Source organism: Alosa alosa, chromosome 1 (assembly GCF_017589495.1).
Source record: "Alosa alosa isolate M-15738 ecotype Scorff River chromosome 1, AALO_Geno_1.1, whole genome shotgun sequence".
NCBI lineage: Eukaryota > Metazoa > Chordata > Actinopteri > Clupeiformes > Clupeidae > Alosa > Alosa alosa.
Window position 1 is genome coordinate 50,894,608 of NC_063189.1, and position 20,701 is coordinate 50,915,308.

The 20,701-nt window shown below is 38.4% G+C and overlaps 1 protein-coding gene across 1 annotated transcript in view; it reads right to left on the reverse strand.

Annotated features, from left to right (window-relative positions):
- The window catches only part of wls (Wnt ligand secretion mediator), a 107,653-nt gene that overhangs the window by 24,161 nt on the left and 62,791 nt on the right, over nt 1–20,701 (reverse strand). The window contains exons 8-11 of the mRNA XM_048246251.1: nt 7,048–7,111; nt 4,407–4,550; nt 3,047–3,130; nt 2,728–2,881 (exon numbers count right to left, since the gene is read on the reverse strand). Coding sequence (XP_048102208.1) covers nt 2,728–2,881; nt 3,047–3,130; nt 4,407–4,550; nt 7,048–7,111 — 446 coding nt within the window. The remainder of the gene's footprint in view (nt 1–2,727; nt 2,882–3,046; nt 3,131–4,406; nt 4,551–7,047; nt 7,112–20,701) is intronic.

Here is a 20,701-nt window from a genome sequence, read left to right on the forward strand (position 1 = left end):
ATGGGAATATCCATGATAGCTTCCTACTTCCTGTCCTGAGATTTCACTATCTGTTACGTAACTTCCGTTCTTAGCTGTATCCCTTCTAGCCACAACCATTTATGGACATCTGGACTCCGCCATCGCGCCAGCTAAATTCAGAATGTATCACGATTCACGCACTAGTGGTGTGCTTTCTGAACAACGGTCCGTGTGGAACAATCAGATCCCTGCGCGCATAGTGCGCGCCATAGGAATTTAACGAGGCTTCGAGGCAGGGTTTTTGCCTCGAGTAATTTTTGTAATAGAGTTATTCGAGTAACTCGATGAATCGTTTCAGCCCTAAAGCCGTTCAAACGTATCTTTAGTACCAAATGAAAACAAGATCTTCCTCAAAAAAGCTGTGTGAGTGAGAAACCGATAGTGCCGAGTGCGGGAAAAGTTGATGACAGAAGATTTAAAAATAACGTTCACTGTGCTTTAAGCGTAGGCCTACAGAAAGACTAAAAAACATGTTTCTTATTCAATAGCACTATTGTTTTTTCTTCATTCAGAGCTCATGACAGCCAGACAGCCTTTGCATAAAGAAATAGTCTATAGCCTGAAAACACTTTCATAACTTTTATGAATTATGAGTAGCCTAAAATACGCATTGATATGCTGTTCTTATCAATGAAGACATCGATTTTGGTTGGTTATTACATAATGTAATAATATGGTGCATTTTCATCCATTTTTTCCCGCAACACCCTCAACACCCTAATAACAACCGCAATATGTAATAACTTATTACATAATGCGGCAAAATTTATTACATATTGCGTTGAGGCAGTTTATTACATAATGTGGCAGATTATTACAAAATGCAGCAGTTATTACATAATGGCGTGAAAATGTATTACCTTTTTCTCGAGCTATTACATAATGCGGTGTTATTACATAATGCGTACATAATGCGTTGTTACAGCATACAATCTGGCTCTCTTTAGACTACAGATCCTTTACAACTGTTTCCTCTACCCACAACTGTTTAAAAACAAGAGTCCTCACTACTATAATTCACTATTTAATAATTTAACTATTTAAACTACTGAACTATTTAACTCAACTGTCAGTTTGTAACACTACCGGTTACACAAACGGGTGTCCATAAATAGAACGGGATTGTTCTGTTGTAAAATGTATACTTTGCATTATTATGTGTGGTGAAGTGTGCATTAATGCAAATGAGAAATGTTTCCCTCTAACTAAATGTAGATTAGGGTCGTTTGAATGTTAAAAAACATATTTTTTATGTTTAGTTTATCTTTTAATTTTTGCATTGTTTGTGGCTTATGTCATTAGTCAATGGTTTGGCGAATGTGCGTGTTTGTAAAATGTGAATGGTCACGTGGGCAAATGACGCCGTCTTTTTATGAATGAACGAAGGAGGCCGGGGGGAGGCTACTATTGTAATCCGTGAGAGTGAACGCAGGCCTGCAGGCTGCTCTGGATGAATTACGCCTAGACATTTTTGGATTACTTTCACGTCCTGGAGTAACTTCGGTATCGGTGAGCCAGCTGACTGTGTCCTTTATTTGTTTGTGCGAGGCCTGCGATTTCTTTGGAAGTGGAAACTGGGAAATAGGCGAAAGCACGGTGGATCGGAGCGCAGTTGTGCCGATTGAGTCGCAGAGATTTTGTTTTTGGATTATTATTTGGTGCACGCTGAGCGGAACTGTGGATTGTTTGGACTGAGCACTGAAACAGAGCAATTAAGCGAACTGTTCACGACAGGGACACTTCCACATTGTATAGGGGGGAAATATTGTGAGGTTTATTGTGCGATTGTGTCATTTATGGAATCCAATACGGGAGAAATGTGATGTGGTGCAGTTTTTACAATACAACACGTGATAAATCAACTATCTGTGTTCATCTGATTGTGCATTAAATGTGGGTACCATAATTAGAGATCTATATAGACAACGTCCCTTCAAGGAGATTATTCTTTTTAACTTAAAGAAGTAAAGAAATTATTCTATTTGCAAAGAACCTGTTTTTCAAGTTTAACACAGCTTTTATTTTATGAACATAAGGGTTGATTTGTTATAAGTTGTCATCCACTATGACTCCCGCCGACTGTTTCCTCTGCCCACAACTGTTTCTAAATAAAAGTTTTGTTTTGCATTTTATGTTAATATATGTTTTGCATTTTCATGCACTGGCAATTTCATTACATTTTCTAGTTTTTTTGTGTTTTGACATTTCCTTTCTTTTGTTTCATATCAATTTCTACCAATAATTTAAATGAAAAAACTGAAGATTAATCTATAATGATGCTAAGGTTTTTGTGACCAGTTCAAGTGCTGCAATTATTATGCTTTGTAAATGGCATTTTTTCACAGCAGATGCCTTGAATTTGTTGATTGTTATGCCATATTTGTATCCCTCAATCTGTCCATTACATTTGATAAAATTCCCCAGAAGTTGTCATTTAAGGACTTTCTGCAACTAAGGGCACTGCTGCTGAAATTTCTATGGGAAATTCATATGCCATCTTATTGGGTATGGATTTCAATACCCACTACAAATTGTTAGTGGATTTACTTGATAGAAAATTGTTTATGTCATGAATGAGAATAATTTAGTTTTTATGATATGGAACTATGACATGTATTTAATCCCAATTCCACTCATAAAAACATAATTGATCTCATTTTTCTCCGAAAGGTTGAGGAATTATCTTTCTGTAAGTGAAGTCCTTACCACTTGACTGCTCATCGCCGTAGTGTTTATGTGATGGTGCATACAGGAACAGAAGTGCAAAAACGTAGAGGTTCCACATGCCGTATATTCCAGTGAAGAATGCACTGTTCACCTCAACAGTGTAGTCTCCCCAATGCCAATGACCTTCATTCACCTATTTTTTTGTATAAGGAGACCAGAATTTGCAATCACAAGCCCATAATATTGAAGCATAGAAACAAAATCCTGTTTTTTTTTTTCAGAACTCAACACAAATACACAATGTTTTAAAATGTACATTAAAATATGATTTATTATATGATTTATTTAAACAGCATACCTGACTGATGATGAAGAAAATGACAGTCATTGCTGCACATGCCAGTGTGACGAGCATAAGAAACTTGAAACGAAAGATTAGACCCTGTGAGAAATTGGGGTCAGAAATTATAAGGTATGGTTATTCTATTGTGACTTATTTCAGATATCAATACATTGATAAGACTTACAAGGGTGGTAAAACACCACAGTTTTCACGGTTGAGAGAAAGATTTGTTTGAGGTTATCTATGCAAGGTTCACACCAGTTCACAGAAAGAGGGGTTCACATACCTTTTGACACTAAGGTCATATTAGACCATTTAGTCAATAAATTAGCAGATGCATGCATTGCTTTTGCAGTGGCAAGGTTAAACTTAACGTAGGGAGAATAACAGAAACCAATGATTGACAATCAATTATGGTTTTGACATTACTCAGGCATAAAACCTAAGAAATGTCGAGGTGTACCAGTAACAGGGAATTGACTAAGTTTACAATCAGAATCTTTGAACTAAAAAAAAAAAATGTGTCCCGACAACTAACATTATCACAGACAAATGACTATACCACCTTATCATAGGTGAACTGTGTAACATAACTGTTTATAGTAGAGCCTATGTCTATGTCTTTAGGCTCCCTGTGAAATGTATTGTTATTCCAATGATGTTGATCTAACATGAAAGTTTTCAAGAATAATATAACTTAATGTCAGAGTGCTCAGTCTTTCTACCTGAAGAACATGCTTTATTTGAGCGTTAACAGTTTATTACTGCTCAGATCAGCAGTGACATCAGTTTCCTCCATTAATCCTTTTCTTAACTTATTCTGTTGTAATTATAAATAATTATAGCCCACCTGCGACTGATATCTACGTACACACCATCAGAGCATAGCAACTTGGGACAAATGTGGGAGCAGTGTCACTTCAGGTGGATTTTCAGAAAATCAGATTGGTTATTAGTCTATGATGACATGATTAAAAGCTCCATTGATGGCCTAATTGGATAAAATCTGTTGCCTTCACTTTGCTATCGCTCACTTGCTCTTGCACTCTCTTGGCGTAACTTGCTGCACCCTGCGTTCCCCTTTATATTTATCCTTTTTGCACCACATGTCCATATACTGACTTACACCAGTTTTGCTTTGTCTTACACATACTGATTATTGTAAATATTTCATATATACTTTAGTGTTGTCTCCCCTTCATGTCGCTTCCACCCTGGGCCAAGTGGTCACAACATAAGCTTCACAAACCTTCTATCATCACTATCCTTTCCTAAATAAACCCTACTTTGTAAACTAGGATAAAATTGTTGGTGTAAATGTGGGGTCAGGCATCTATGGATCCACAATGGCTTCTTTATGCAAGTATGAACAAACCTCATAATGAAGCCGACGTGCTTTGGTCATGGCAGGGAGTGATGAGCGCTTGCAACTAATGTTCCGGAATACCTGGAAGACCATGAAGCACAGGAAGAGAAAATAGAGACAAGCACAGATTCCTGCCACAATGATGAAGGCCATCTGAATGATACTCAATTAGGGAAAACATAAAATGACAACAAAAAATGTCTGCACTCAATGCAAATTGCAATATGTATACCAAATCACAAATAAAAGTATATTTAGAAATATAAATTAGATAATAAGATTTTCGGTCCAGAGTCAACCAAATCAAAGATCCCAGTTATCACAATAGCCTATTGTGATAAGCCTACTCAGGGAAGAGTTACTGCTGCCTGAAGACCTGAGGAAAAGCTTTTGTCCAGTCTATACACATACTGAATAAGGACTATGCCTGGGACACATGACAATGCATTCACTTTACATCTGCTTTTGGGCCATTCTACCAGAAACATACATTTCTGTCATATTGTGTAAACATGTACATATCATTAATCATCAATTCATTTTGTATCCTTTGTTGTGTTTTGGGGCAGTGATGGCATAGTGGCTAAGGACCTGAGGGATATTCCATCAAAATGAAGGTGGCACTTAACAGATATAGCCTGGCTTAAACTAGCATAGACCTTCACTTGGGGCTGAAGTTGTTCCATTAACTCAATTTAGCTGCATTTTGCCTTTGTTTATTCAAGCGAGGCTTAGGTCAGCTTCATGTCCGCTCATGCACAAGGTAGAAAAGTAGACCAACACAGTAGATTGACGAAAATAGGATATATGTCGTAAAATTAAGGCAATACTAGAGGATTTCTGTTCAATTTACAAGCGCCATTGAACAGAGAGGAAAAAAAAATGAGATAGTTGCCTAAATTGGAGAATAATGAAAGCATACATTTATACAACAAGGGTTCACTCCAAACTAGGTGTAGGTGGCCATAAAAGAAATTGGTATCCACATAATATCGCCTATTGTCTGAAATAAGTCTCATAGTTCTGCCAAAGTGTTTGTGGAATATAAAGATCTGAAATGCAATGGTTTCAATTTGTCATGTAATGTTTAATCTGTGTAGCACACAGTTGTTTTGACATTCATGAACAATCATCAACACATGAAGTGATTTTAAATCATTAGTAGCCTAGGGCAGCGGTTCCCAAACTTTTTTTCCTCGCGGACCACCTTTTACATCCTGACTCTGCTTGCGTACCCCCACCATCCGACACATAAAAACACATTCTATTGACGCATTCCAGGCATCATGTTTAATTAGCCACCCTACATGTTAACAAATGACAATATCAAAATGTGCAACTGGTCTATGAGCTCTCACGCTAAAAAAGCTGAGTGGAGAACAACATTAGACTGGTTAGATAGCACCTCACTGCAAACCATGCACTGTGGCTTTGGGGTCTCCAAATCCATGTGAAGCCTAGGCCTATATGCCTCATCATACTATAAATATATAGATTACACATAAATTCCCTTTCTAGTCATAAATGTGGGAAATAGTTCGATTGGATTGAATGTAACCTAATAGAGGTGCACTTGCGTGACTACAGAAAACAGTTTAAGATTAAATCTGTTAGCAAACATCATAAGGCACAAGAAAAGTTTGGACTTGGGGCCAGATGTACTAACACTTTTGCGCCCGCTTCAGACATATTTGTTTCGCAACATGCACGTTAAAAAATGGCGAGGTACGTACAAACAGGCCGCAATGACGTAAAAGCGCAGACTACCCATCGCTGGGGGCTGAGGATGTCAAATTGCGCAAATTCCGTCTCATGCATTATGCATTCATAGAAGGGTAAGGAGAAAGTGGGAGTTTCGTGTAAAAAGATGGGAGAAGCGTAAAATGAGCCTAATTAGGCAGGTATGTACGAAAACTGCACTATTTTGTGCCTAAATATTTCGCTTTGTAAAAGCAGATGTTAATCCAAATTGCGGTTAAATGTGTCAATAAGAGAACTTTTCAAAGACAACAGAATCGTTATTAGAGCACCAATTTTGCATCTTTGTACTATATCAAAAGCAACATTAACTTTCGCTGGCCTTTCGAATGTCTTAATTTCACGTCATCCACTTAAACTTTCCTACTTGCTAGATTTGACCGATTTTCCATAGCCTACGTGCACAAGTAGTTTGAGTAGAACTACTGTTCTTCATTATCTTCCTGCTTGTAGACATCATGCATTGTATTATTTCATGATCGCTAAACGTTTGATTCCTTTTAATGTAGTCATTAGTTCACTTCATTCAATTGCGCTTGTGATTGAAGTATGCTGTTCAGTTGTTAACGTTCATTAATTGTGGTAGGGGGTGGAGCAAGGGGCTGTTTACCCGATAAACTACAGGTTTGATAAATACAATATTAGTGTAACTGTCATAGCATGCGGTTTCTGCGGGTTGGCCATGGTGCTGATAACGCTACGTTCGCAAAAACCTATGGAAGTAAGCATTAAATGGAGGCATTGGAATCAGGTGACTAAAAATTTCACTACAAATTGTACTTTGTATACTTGTATGTGACAAATAATTTTGATTTGAATTATTAATATAATTATTTGAATTATTTGGGTGTTAAGTGGCTAGTCAATGACTTATCAAAGGTATCAAGGATACAGCCAATTCTGTCCCAACTTCTGAGGCCCAGATGCTGAAGAATGGGTTTTTCAACTGCACTCCTCTGGATAAAAAGAAACAAGACATACAATTGTTATTTCAAAATGTACTCTAAAAAAGCTTTGACAGAATACCACAATGTTCTTATGTGTATTTGTGGGTGGAATCACAATTTTCTTTAATATTACCAGTTAAAATAAAATAAAAGACAATAAAAATGTTAGAAAATATAATTTTCTAAATATCTGTAGAGTAGAATATCTGTAGCTGTAGAGTAAAACATTATCATTTTTATACTGCCAAGACAATTTCGAGAATTATATGCTATTGTTCAGGAGTTTAGAATCGGTAAGAAATGTCTTTGTTTGGATGTGTAGGTCCTCGTGGATGTGTAGGTTCAAGACTCCCATTGCAGACCACACTGTTTTGGACTTTGACATATTGCTACACTGAGATTGAATGGGATTTAGCTAACTAGCGGTGTTTTTTCTAACAAAGTTACAAACAGTGCTGCCGGCAATATTGCCAAAAAAATACCCTATGTATCATCAAATTTACAGTTAGTCATCACATTTTAATTATGGAGGGACAAAGAATTAAGCTTGAGTATGGCAATATCTTATAGGCAACTTAGTGAGAGGTCTGACCCTAGTGAGTGGCACAGATTCTGGGGCAGATGGAGGTCACGTGTTTTGATGCATTTTCCCACGGTGATAACATGATTGCATGAAGACTCCTGTGTAGCCTGAATGTTATTTTATAAACGAATAGAAACCATCTTTTCTACGTTCTGTTTATGTTTATGTAGCCTATAGGACGTTTTCAATTTTGGGAAGAGGAAGAGGATTAAATTATTTGGTGGACCCCCTGCAGTACCTCCTCTGTATACGGCTCTGTGAAATTTAATACAACAGGGCCACCTAGTGTCTAGATCAGTGTTTCTCAAAGTGTGGTCCGGTGACCACTGGTGGTCCATAAGCTATCCCAAGTGGTCCGCGAGCAGACGTGGTAAAATATAATATAGATGAGTTGTTTGCAATATTGAACCAACTTGTATGTAAATCCAAACAGTTCTCCAACACTGTCTATGTAAGATATGCCAATTTAAATCATATTAATCCTCTGACACAATAAGTGCAAAGACAATAAGTAAGGTGGTTCAGTGAGTAGGCCTATTGTGTAGGCTAATATACTGTTGAAGTAGGTCTATTGTTTTTTTTTTTTAGATAGGTGGTCCGTGCGTTTCTTTTTTATTGGTTAAGTGGTCCTTCCTTTGAAAAAGTTTGAGAAACACTGGTCTAGATGCATTGACATTACATTACATTAACCAAAGCGACTAAAAACATAGTAAACAGTTTAAGCTTTTTAAAGCAATTCCGAGATTCATGGAATGAAACAAATACATTCTTTATTTAATTACTGCGTGTGAGTGTTGATCTTGGTCATCGTGTTACAAAACCAAAAATTTTTTACATCCCATGATAATGTGTTAGGAAGGTAATTTGGTGTGCGATGGCACTTCTTAAGACTTATCCTTCATGATATCTTAATGACATCAAAATGGTACTTGAGTTGAAAAAATGTATTTGTTACACTGTCATAATGGTGTCATGATATCCAGTCAATCTTCTTTACAGTATATCTTAATGACAAAGCAAGATGGTATCACTTTACTTTAGGTAAAAGAATGTATTCGTTACACTGTCATAATGGTGTCATGACATACATTCTTATCCTTCATGATATCTTAAAGACAAATCAATCAAATTTTACCACTTTACTTTAGGACAAAGAATGTATTTGTGACACTGTCATAATGGTGTCATGACAGTCAGTTTTGTGAAATATCTGGTCACACTGACCAAGTGCTAGAATTGGTCTCTAACCTTGCACATCTAATTATAATAATTGTTATGTCAACATGTCATGAATACAACAAGGTGGATTTTCTGTTTATGTCAAGCTGTCATGACAAAGACATCCTCTAGACAGGTGATATTTTTGATGTGTGCTGAATCCAACTAGCCCTGTTCCCAAGCTGAATTTTGAGTTAATGACCATCTAATTAGCATAAACAAAATGGTTGCCAAAATGGCGATTTTGGGCACTTTCATAGGGCGGATGTCATTATACCATGTAAATTAATTCATATTGTTCACAGAAATCTCCCTTGGCCAATAGATCAAGCATACAGGCTGTGAAAAAAGAAAATAAATCTAGTATTATGCCTATGTTAATTACCTGAAAAAACCTTTGAAAAATGTAATTGTTAAAATTTTATAACTGAGCAGGCACACGGTATTTGAAGAATAAGACTTATGTTTTTTGAGGGTCAAGAAAGATGTGTAGAGATGAAATGTAAAATTTAAAATTGTGGCCTACTGGTTAGGTCTTTGGGCTTGAAACCAAAGGGTTGCCGGTTCGATCCCCGACCAGTAGGAAAAATGTGGGTGGTGGAAAGGTTGAGCACTAGTCTCCCATGCCCACATCCACGGCTGAAGTGCCCTTGAGCAAGGCACCTAACCCCTCACTGCTCCCCGAGCATCACTGTAGCAAGGCAGCTCACTGCTCCAGGTTAATGTGTGCTTCAATGTGTGACCTGTGTGTTCACTAATTCACGGATGGGATACATGCAGAGACCAAATTGCATGTATACCAAAGTATACTTGGCCATAAAACCTGATTTACATTACATTTTACATAATTGAAGCAAATTAGGTTGGTAATGTATGTAGTCTCGGAGTAAGTTACACTTTACGGTAAGGGTACATGAATTAATTCATGATTTATGTATTACTTCATTCATTAATATCTAATTAATCATCAGGAATTTACAGGAGTTCATAGTTTGTCATTTGTGACCTCATACATGAACACATTACTAAAGTATTAGGTACGGTGGGCATAATTCATCATTATTAGAATTATGATGTATTAACCATGATCATGACTATTTTTCTGCCAAAAATGTGGTCATCACCGCTCAAATTCTGATTTGAACATAACTTTGGAGTTCTCTAAACACATGTCATTATTCACTACTTTAGTTGAGGGGCCAAAGACATGATGAATGCATGAGCAATTAGCCTAAAATTCATGTAATCATGATGATCATGCTTAAAAAATCATAAATCATAATGATATACCCATCACACCTAATGCTTTAGTTGATGTGTTGTTCATACATGAATGAGAGTATGAATGAGAGTATATGAATTCATGTCAATTCCTGATGATTCATAGGATATAAAGGAATGAAGTAATGCATAAATCATGAATTAATTCATGCATGAATTCATGATAATCCATGTACCTTTATCATAAAGTGTTATTCATTATCCATATTTCTTCATAACCTTTGTGTTAGTAAAATGATTGAATGTCCTGTGAATTAATAGCTAGATGAATAACTTGCTAACTAGTGCAAGTTCAAGTTACTTTATTTGTACCCAAAGGTAGATTTTGTTTGCAGTGTATAGTGCTAGAGAATTTGCCAGAACAGGAGCACAGAGAATGCCATCTTTACGGCAATTCACTCTGCCCTGTCCCTCCTTGACAATAGCAACACCTATGTGAGAATGCTGTTCATTGACTTCAGGTCAGCATTCAACACCATTATCCCCTCCAAACTGATCACCAAACTCCGTGAACTGGACATCAATACCTCCCTCTGAAACTAGATTCTGCACTTCCTAACCAACAGACCGCAGTCTGTTAGATTAGAAAACCTCACCCACTCAACCCTCACCCTGAACACCGGCGTGTGCTGAGCCCTCCTTTACTCCCTCTTTACCTACAACTGCATACCTGTACATGGCTCTAACACCATTGTCAAGTTTGCAGACAATACTACGGTGATTGCCCTCATCAGTAACAATAATGCAGGGAGAACGGTCCACCACCTAACATCGCGGAGCACCACCTAACATCGCGGAGCACCACCTAACATCGTGGTGCACCAACAACAACCTAGCTCTCCACACCAAGAGGACCAAAGACCTCATTGTGGACTTCAGGAAGTCAAAAGCTAGCACACAAAGCCCCATCCTCATCAACAGGACTGAGGTGGAGCATGTCACCAGTTCATGTTTCTGGGTGTCCACATCTCTGTGGACCTCTCTTGGACCCTCAACACCTCTACCTTGATCAAGAAGGCTCACCAGCATCTCTTCTTCCTGAGGAGACTAAAGAACACAACCTCTCTCCTCAGATCCTGGTGAACTTCTAAACCTCTACCGCTGCACCATTGAGAGCATCCTCACCAACTGTTTCACAGTATGGTGGCAACTGCTCTGCTCTGCCTCCGACTGGAAAGCACGGCAGAGGATGGTGAAAACTGCTCAACAATGCCCGTCCGAAGAAAGTGCCCAAAATCGCCATTTTGGCAGCCATTTTGTTTATGCTAATTAGATGGTCAAAACCCCAAAATTATGCTTGGGAACAGGGCTAGTTGGATTCAGCACATGTTAATTATGATAAAAAGTCCTGTTCCCAAATTTTACTAAGAAATGTCTCTAGACCCATATACAAGGACTTTTTCTTGAAATAGCACTTGTCTACTCTGGCAATGCCATCCTGTTTAATGCCAAGTTGTCTTAATAACAGGGTTCCAACACTAAATCAGATGTAAAATTCCATGATTTTTCCCTGACAACAAAAGCTGAATTTCCATGACTTAATGAATGAAAAGACTCAAGAATGTTTTACTTTTTTAGAGCGGGAGATGAGTAAATGGGCATTGAACAAACAAAGGTGGCCTACTCAAGCAAGCAGTAAACCAGACAATAACCAGATATACACCAACTTGGTGTCATACTGGAAAATACACTTTGATATAGTGCACATCTTACCCACTCCAAAGTACACCTGAGGCAAATAAATTATAACGCCAGACTATCGATGTAAATGTCTGTGTTGATAGTTTTATTTCTAACATTATTAGTAAGCCATGCTGTGGGCACTATTGTTCTTCTATTGTTCTTTATTACTTTATTAGTGGGTTTGATCCAGCAAGATGCTATTTTTCTTCTTAAGTTTACTTATATCTTCTTTTTCACCCACTTTTTGTACTAACTACTGCTCCTAGACCGTTTGAGCTATCGACGCGGTTCAAACTCCAAAAATTCAGGCCCGAACCGGTGTAGGGAGCTTGTTACTTTCGCGGTCGCTGGCCCTTGTCGTTTTTCTGCTATTCCCCGCTTTTTTCGTTTTCGCCCCATTGAAATGAATGGCGGAATGTTCAGGATTCTAATTCTGATTGTGACATCACAGCTCTAATTGTTTAAGCAAAGATCCTTGATTACTAGCAAGATAGAGCAACGTAATTCGTTGCAAAACGGGACAGTTCCGGTCTGCATAAGTGGGAGTGTCACCTTACGTCACTAAATAAACGTTCTCTCTTAATAAGCAATAAGAACAGATAAACATAATTGTGTTCACAGTATTATTGTCTATAATCATGTATGATACCAATGAATCATTCTTTAGGACATGATATGAATAATTGAATTAGTTATGTGAACTGAGCTAGCTAGCTAGCTAACGCTAGCTTAAAATGCTATACAAAGTGGATGGGAGTAGCTATGGCAATACAGCTATGCGCTAACAAGTGACTAGTAGTTGAAGGACTTCGCTTAAACTTAATATACTGTTGCAAATTCACTTGAGTATAAACTATCCACTTTAACTAATGTCAGTAATGTTATTCAGCTAGTTGTCATTTCAAAGAAATTACACTTCTCCGATTAAAATGTTACCTTAGCTAAGAGGCTAGCTAGCATGCTAACAACCGGACAGTAACTGGCAGGAGCATGGTCTGATATTAAGTTATTTTATTACAAATCCGAACGCTAAAAAAATTACACTTTTTTGGCTTGAAATGATCCCAAACACTTACAGATTATGACAAAATTTTCCAAAAAACCCTCAACAAATCCAGAAAGACATAATGACCAATTTATTGGTAAAATTCCACAAGTCTCCATTGACATTAGTGCAGCGAGGGTTTACTCTGGTCTGCATAAAGGGGGATTTCCCCCCCTCCCCCTTGCAATAATCGAACGCGGAAATTGTCGAACGTTTGCGCCTCTCGCTCTGCTTTAACCCTCTCTGGTTTAACCCTTACAAGCCCGACCATTCTAATTTTGTTAAAATTTTAACGATGACCAATCGTCTTCTATCTCAGCTGTCCAATGACTGATTTTATTTCTGAAATCTTCCCCGTAATGCTGACAACACAGGCTTCAATTTGATATGATTGGTTAAGAGGTTTATGACGCGAATTTGTTTGGATACTTGAAGATGAGTCGTGAAAAATAATGTCACTTCATTTGATGTGGACAGCTGCAGACGCCGTCTGTACATCTTGGGAGATTACATCGACTGATACCCATACAGCTGGACAAACTGAGGTAAGATATATTTTAAATCGGTTGTAGTTATGGTTAATCTTAATTTATAGTCCTAAAATCATGTTATTTGACAGTAATAAGCTTTTCATTAGCGTCAACATTATGGCATAGCGGGGCTCACGTTAGTGTACCTGGCATGAAAACTTTAGCTAGTAGCTGCATTACTCTGAACGGTTTGTAATATTCTCGTTTGCTTTTGATGTCAGTTGTTTTCATTTAACAATTAATTTAAAACCCTGTAAGTAGCCTATATAACATGTAAGTAAGTTTGTTTTCTAGTACCAATTTGCATGTTAGCTAAGGATAATGTTGACAGGTAAGTACAGCATATCAAAGCTGAATATATTCGTGGGCTGCGTCTAACGTTACGGTAGACATGAAATAAGTTGATCGATATTTTTTACTCCTCGCAATATGTAGTTATAGAAAACATGGTGTGAAATCACAGATTCTGTCAGAAAAGTTTTAATTGCCTTTTGTTTGGTTGTCACCTCGCTAGGCAGTTTTATCAGTAGTGAACTAGCTTGCTTGCTAACCTCTGACTAAATGACTCAGATGCGCTTGCTTGGTCTAACATTTTTCTAAGATGCATGACATGAAATAGACTAAGCTATTTTTACTCCTCAATATGTAGTTATAGAAATCATGATGTTAAAAAATATATTCTCTCAGAAATGTCATCATCAGTCAGTCACTAGGTGAAATGTAATCATATGTGAAATGTAATCTTTTTCTTGATGCCAGGCAATTAGATTTAGGGTAGCTAAAGCCTTGTGTAAAGTGTGTAATAAAATTACTTTGCATTTTCAGGTCATGCTATTTTGACTCCTCCAGAATGCATCAATAGTTTAGTCTACAGTACATCTTTGTGTGTGTGTGTGTGTGTGTGTGTGTGTGTGTGTGTGTGTGTGTGTGTGTGTGTGTGTGTGTGTGTGTGTGTGTGTGTGTACGCGCACGTATGTGAGTGCACATACACACACGCATCTACAGTTTTGGTTTACATTTATGGTTTTGTTGTTTCAGATGGAGGATGACAAGTATGCAGACCTTCTTGTCAGCCTAAAGAGAAGGAGGCAGCTGACAGCTGATGAGCTTGAGCTCATAGCAGCTCATCAAGCAGAAAACCATGAGGGAATGGAGGAAGAAGAAGAAGACCTTCTTGATCAGGAGCTGCTGAGTGACGGGGAGGGAGGAGGAGGATGAGGAAGAGGAGGAGAGTGGCCTGCCATCATCCTCAGTCTCGTAAGTATTTGATTGCATGTATTATATAATACTTCATATGTAAAATATGTCAACATTTCTATTAAATAATTTCATTTGGTGGGTTTGGGGTTGATTAGTCACTCTCCCGTAGGTCCTGTGTCAGGGAGGAAGCGTAAACGCTTCTCTGACCCTTTTCCTTCTCAGATGGTGATAGGGACACAGAAGCACCAGTTCCGATAGCCTTTAGTCCTGCGGCCGTCCCTTAGGTGTAGATTTAGGTATGCGTCACGGGAGGGCAGTGCAAACTGCCACTAAAACTCTCTGGAAAGACTTTTTATGTTGTTTTTCACTCACGCTGTTGTGTCAGACATATGTGGCTTTACAAACCAGAGGGGGTGGGAGCTTGTGCTTAGTAGGCCGTCGTATGCAAATAGTGCAGGGACATGGGATGAAGTGACCCAAGTTTCACAGGTTTCTGGGGCTGATCATTTACATGGGCTTCACTTCCCTCCCTAATATCCACCGCTACTGGGGAACCAAGTCTTTGCAGGGATCGTGGGCCAAATTGTTCATGTCGCGCAATCGTTTTAAGGCTCTGTTAGCTGCTCTGCATGTAGTAGATCCAGCTACAGAAAACAATCAAGATCATCTTAGGAAACTGCGTTATTTGATGGACCACCTAAAAAATAAATGTTTAGAGTTATTCCAGCCAGGTCAGCACCTTAGCATAGATGAACGCATGGCAAAATCTAAAGGTCGTTCAGGATTTAAGCAGTATATGAATGGGAAACCAGTTAGGTGGGGTTTCAAACTGTGGGTGATCGCAACATCAGATTCAGGGTATACTTTAAACTTTAATATTTACACAGGTGGTCGTGATGGTCGCGTCTTGGATTTAGCCTCAAAAGTTGTAGAGGAGTTAATACAGCCATTTAGAGATGGTGGTCACACCATTTGGTTTGATAACTTCTATACATCACCAACCCTTATGGTTAAACTTAGAACATGGGGCCTAAATGCATGCGGAACATGTAGGATAAACCGTAAAAAAATTCAGGACGACTTAAAAGATATAAAAAAATGGGAGCGCAGGGCAAGTCGTGGGGACATGAGGTGAAGTAGAATAGAGGGTAATGTTTTTAGCAGTACAGTGGAAGGACACTTTCGTGCAGTAACCTGCCTGTCCAATTTCCACAATCGCGAATGATTAGGCTGATGTATCCAGACTAGTGAAGAGCAATTCGGTTAGGGACAAAAAAGTTGTACGTCAGCCTATTGTGGTAAGTGATTACAACAAATACATGGGGGGCGTTGATAGGTCGGACCAAATGATAAGTACATATTGTGTACTCCAAAAAACACAGAAGTGGTGGAAAACACTTTTTCTCCACTTTGTGGACATTGCCGTCGTCAATAGCTTCTTATTATTTCAAGACTGGCAGCGCAATGCAGAATCTGGTGTTGAGCCTAGGTTAGGTAGCTACAGCCAGATAGACTTTAGAGAAAATCTATCACGACAGCTGGCAGGCATTTCCGTCGACACAGTTTTTCAGCCTCGGCCTTCAGCTCCTCCAACTACTAGTCCGTTAGTCTTTTCCATCAGGTACATGTTCCTGTACAGCAGGAGCCACTGAGGAATTGCTGCCTATGTTATAAAAAACTTAAAAAGGAGCATAAAACTAAAGTAGCTCGTATGGCCCCCGAGTGTAATGGTAGGCGACTTTGTTTTAGTAGTAAACGAAATTGCTTTCAGATTTGGCATTCTGCAGAAGGGGATGCGTTTCGTGATGAGCCATAGGTCTTCTGTGTTCAACCTTCCGGTTCCCACCCCCCACCCTTCTCTGTGTGTGAGAGTGTATGAGTTTGTGTGTATGTGTGAGTTTGTGTGTGTACGTGTTTTCTCCACAGGCTTGTTCTACTATGTGATCTACTTTCAAATGTTTAGACTACATTTATTGAGAGATATTGAAGTTGATTGTATCTCTAGCTTTTCATTAACTTATATTATTTTATATATGTACATAGTTTTCATATTACACTGAATCATATAAGAAAGTTTTATCTGTTGAATCACGTGTGTTTTATGTCTCTATTCCAAAATGGTCTTAAATAAATATATTTACTTCCTGTACTACTGGTAATGTTACGTGTTTTTTTTTATTCTTATTGACTATCATTTGCTTCTATACAAATAAATGGTTTATTCTTGTAGACCAAATAAATCTAAACCATTGTGTCTGACTTCATTATTAGTTTTTATGCATACATTTATGTTGTTGGTGAGAAAGAGAATGTGAATTCTGTCAACATTCTAAATCCCGTTTTCTGCATTTTTTTACACTGATCACTAAATTTATCATAACTTTTGAAAGGTTAAGGATATTCCATTTCAGTTTTTTTTTGTTAAATAGCACACAACTTGCTGAACAAGTCATACACTCTATATTTTCCTCTATCTTGTAGAGAAATATGATACAAATCCATTTTTAAGTGAACTAAATTAAATTTTGGATATACATTTGGAGAGGATTTCAAAGACTGTTCATTACTATATCAACATTACTATATGTATTTTACATCATTTCATAGAACTAGTCCTGATTACAATGATATGTATATCCCATTGATGGTATGTAATATACTCAAGAAATAAGGTTTTTTGTGTGAGGAGGTCATTCAGCACCAAAAATGGAATGTTCAGCACGGGCACGAAAGGGTTAAGCTTGCACCTGGCACTATGGCCACTATTGTTCTTCTTAAGTTTTCTTATTTATTAATCCTGTTCACCCACTTTTTGGACGAACTATTGCTCCTAGACCGTTTGAGCTATCGACGCAGTTCGAACTCCAAAAATTCAGGCCCGAACCGGTGTAACTTGCTTGTTACTTTCGTGTTGCTGGCCCTTGTCGTTTTCGCGGTATTTCCCGTTTTTCTGCGTTTTTGGGCCCCATTGAAATGAATGGCGGAATGTTCAAGGATTCTAATTCCGATTGTGACATCACAGCTCTAATTGTTTAAGCTTGCACCTGGCAGAGTTCTAAGCCATCTGGCAATGTCTAATGGGCTGGGCTGGGCTGTGTATGAAGGTGTGTGCATGTAACTTTTGACCCGTATGTCCGATTTTCATAAATGAGGTACCGTTGAAATCCTTGGACGAGGCCGAGTTCCATGCCCCTGATCAAACCCACTCTGGCAGTTCCTCGGAACCGCAATTCTAGTTATTTATTATTCCTGTTCACCCACTTTTTGTACCAACTACTGCTCCTAGACCATTTGAGCTATCGACGGGGTTCAAACTCCAAAAATTCAGGCCCGAACCGGTGTAGTGCGCGTGTTACTTTCGTGTCGCTGGTCCTTGTCGTTTTCGCGTTATTCCCGTTTTTCGGCGTTTTTTGGCCCCATTGAAATGAATGACGGAATGTTCAGGATTCTAATTTCAATGATGACATCACAGCTCTAATTGTTTAAGCTTGCACCTGGCAGAGTTCTAAGCCATCTGGCAATGTCTGTGTACAGTGTATGAAGGTGTGTGCATGTAACTTTTGACCCGTATGTCCGATTTTGATGAATGAGGTACCGTTGGAATCCTTGGATGAGGCCAAGTTCCACATAAAGACGGTTACAAGGAAAAGTTTGGATATTAAACGTACAGTTACTTTCATTCAACAGAGGATTTTTAAATAGCCTACATTTTCTACTAGTTTTAATGTGCAAGTAACTTGACATGTAAAGTGGAATGACAGAAGTATAGACCTTAGGCTTCCCATGTAGGCTAAACACCACCCCTTATTTTTCCAGTGTCCTTTAGTATGAAAAGTAACATCATAGTTAACAACACAACACTCAATTTTCGTTGACAAGTTTCATGGAAGACGTTACATTACACTACATTACACGAGGTGGGAGGCAAATCGGAGATGTAGCTGGCGTTTTGGATGATGTGGGTCTTAATATGTGAATTTCTTTCTCTGTGTAATCACTATACAGTCTGTGTATTCTGTACTTAAATTATACAGTGTCAAAAAGCAATTCTAGGGGGGTTTGGAGCTATGTTCCCCAGAGAAATCTTTTTAAAAATGACCCCTCAAATGATTTCTTCTAGTTAGTTTTGGGGGAATATGGATATATTTATAAAATAAGCCCAGACCCCTAAGCCAAGATGAATTTAGTCAGATGTTATGAATCGGTATCTCGCCTGCATAATTGGCTAGAACTACTAGTCGATAAAAAAAGAATATTAATATCCAACACTATCTAACTGCCTTTTCCAAGTATGTAGTCTAAATTACTGAAACAATTTGTGAAATAAGATACCAGAGACACTAGGCCTGTCATGCAGTTGGTAGCATCATATATAAGTTAGGCTATTGCAAGGCTTAAAGCAAGGACATTTTCTGTGCCTTTAAGTTAGGCTATTATTTTTAAGACCTAATATTATATAGGTATTATAATATTATGATATCAAATCATGTTTTTGCTCAGAACGAACCTAAATGGAAATCAGTCCCCCTCAGTCCCTGATCTTTAGTGCCAAATTATGCTTTGCCATTCACAATTTAGGATACTCACTCACTCACAAAGTGGTGAATAATGAAGTACATGTATACTGTTTAAGTACCTTTATAAATATCCTATTAAGAAACGACCTCAAACACGAGTGAACAAGCAACATGTTAATTTCTTGAGGACACAAACTCCTGTGCTGGCCTCAGCTTGTTGGTTTGCAAAGAAAAGGCTTTTCATGTAGCCTTGGCAACTAGCCATCTAGTATAGGCCTGATATAACAAATTAAATGACACTTGTTAAACTCACCTCAACAAGTCTTTTGCAGCCATGGGCAAGGCTACAAACAGTGCAGTGTGCAAAAATATCATTATGTTTTACTCTTACTGTATGAGACAAGGGTACACTTTTGTGTAGTCTGATGAGAAATGGGTCAATGTTCCTTTATGGGGGCCACTTACTCTGCCATGACGCTCCTATTCCTAGTTACACTGAACTGATTAATTTAGTTTGAGAGAAAAAAGATAAAAGCCCACCTACACTGAAAATTGATTGGTTGATTTAGCAAAACAGGCCAGGATGCTCTCTGTCTTGGATGCGCTTCAGGCACACACGCACCACCCCTCTCTCTCTCCCTCCCTCTCAGTCGTAATGCGCTAAACTCAGATGCACACGCCATTTGAATTCGGTCTGGCTTGGCCAGCTCTTGTTCGTTCTAGATTCCGGGAGATTTTATCTGATTTGCGGGCGTCAGGAAGCAGCTATCGGAAACTCCCAGAACTTCGGGAGACTTGGGTAGAGATGCACCGATATGGAATTTTAGGACCGATAACGATAACCGATATTTATTGGTTTGTTGTGGCCGATACCGATACGATAACCGATAATATTACTCTTGAAAAAAAATTGTGCAAAGTGATTTGGGGAATGCATTTAATAAGCATAATTTTATTGCAGTAATTTTACCTACCACCAAATGATGGACAGAACTCATAATAGTCCTCAATAGTACAGTGGGCAGTGCTTCGACTTGGCCAGCTTCACTCGCGGTCCGCACATGGGATCACGCGGTATCACGCGACTTTAATTTGTATTTTTCCAGTGAGACGCTGCAACAACCCAAACAACGGTAGATGGCTCAAGTGAGCAGGGTGTCCGTAAAAGAAATGGAGCCTGGAAAACCCTACACAGACTTCACTACAGACTTTAGCAGACTGGTTTAGAAATAATTTAATAGCCAGAAATATGCCTGCCCTGCCCTAATAAAGAAATATTTGGTTAACAGCGAGTGAATCCCGTTTGCAGCCGTGAGAAAAAGCAGGGACAAATTAAACATTCTAATTTTCTCCGAGTGCAACGATGATAGACAGACATCATTTGGACAAAATATAGAGCATATTAACCTCCGTTGCTCAGCCAAATGCCCTCCTGTTACGTCCTGTTATCACGGAGTTACAGGTGATAAACGATTTTTGATGGTCACAAGTTTACTTCATTAGTTTATTTTATTTTTTTTGATTTATATTATTATTGAGTGT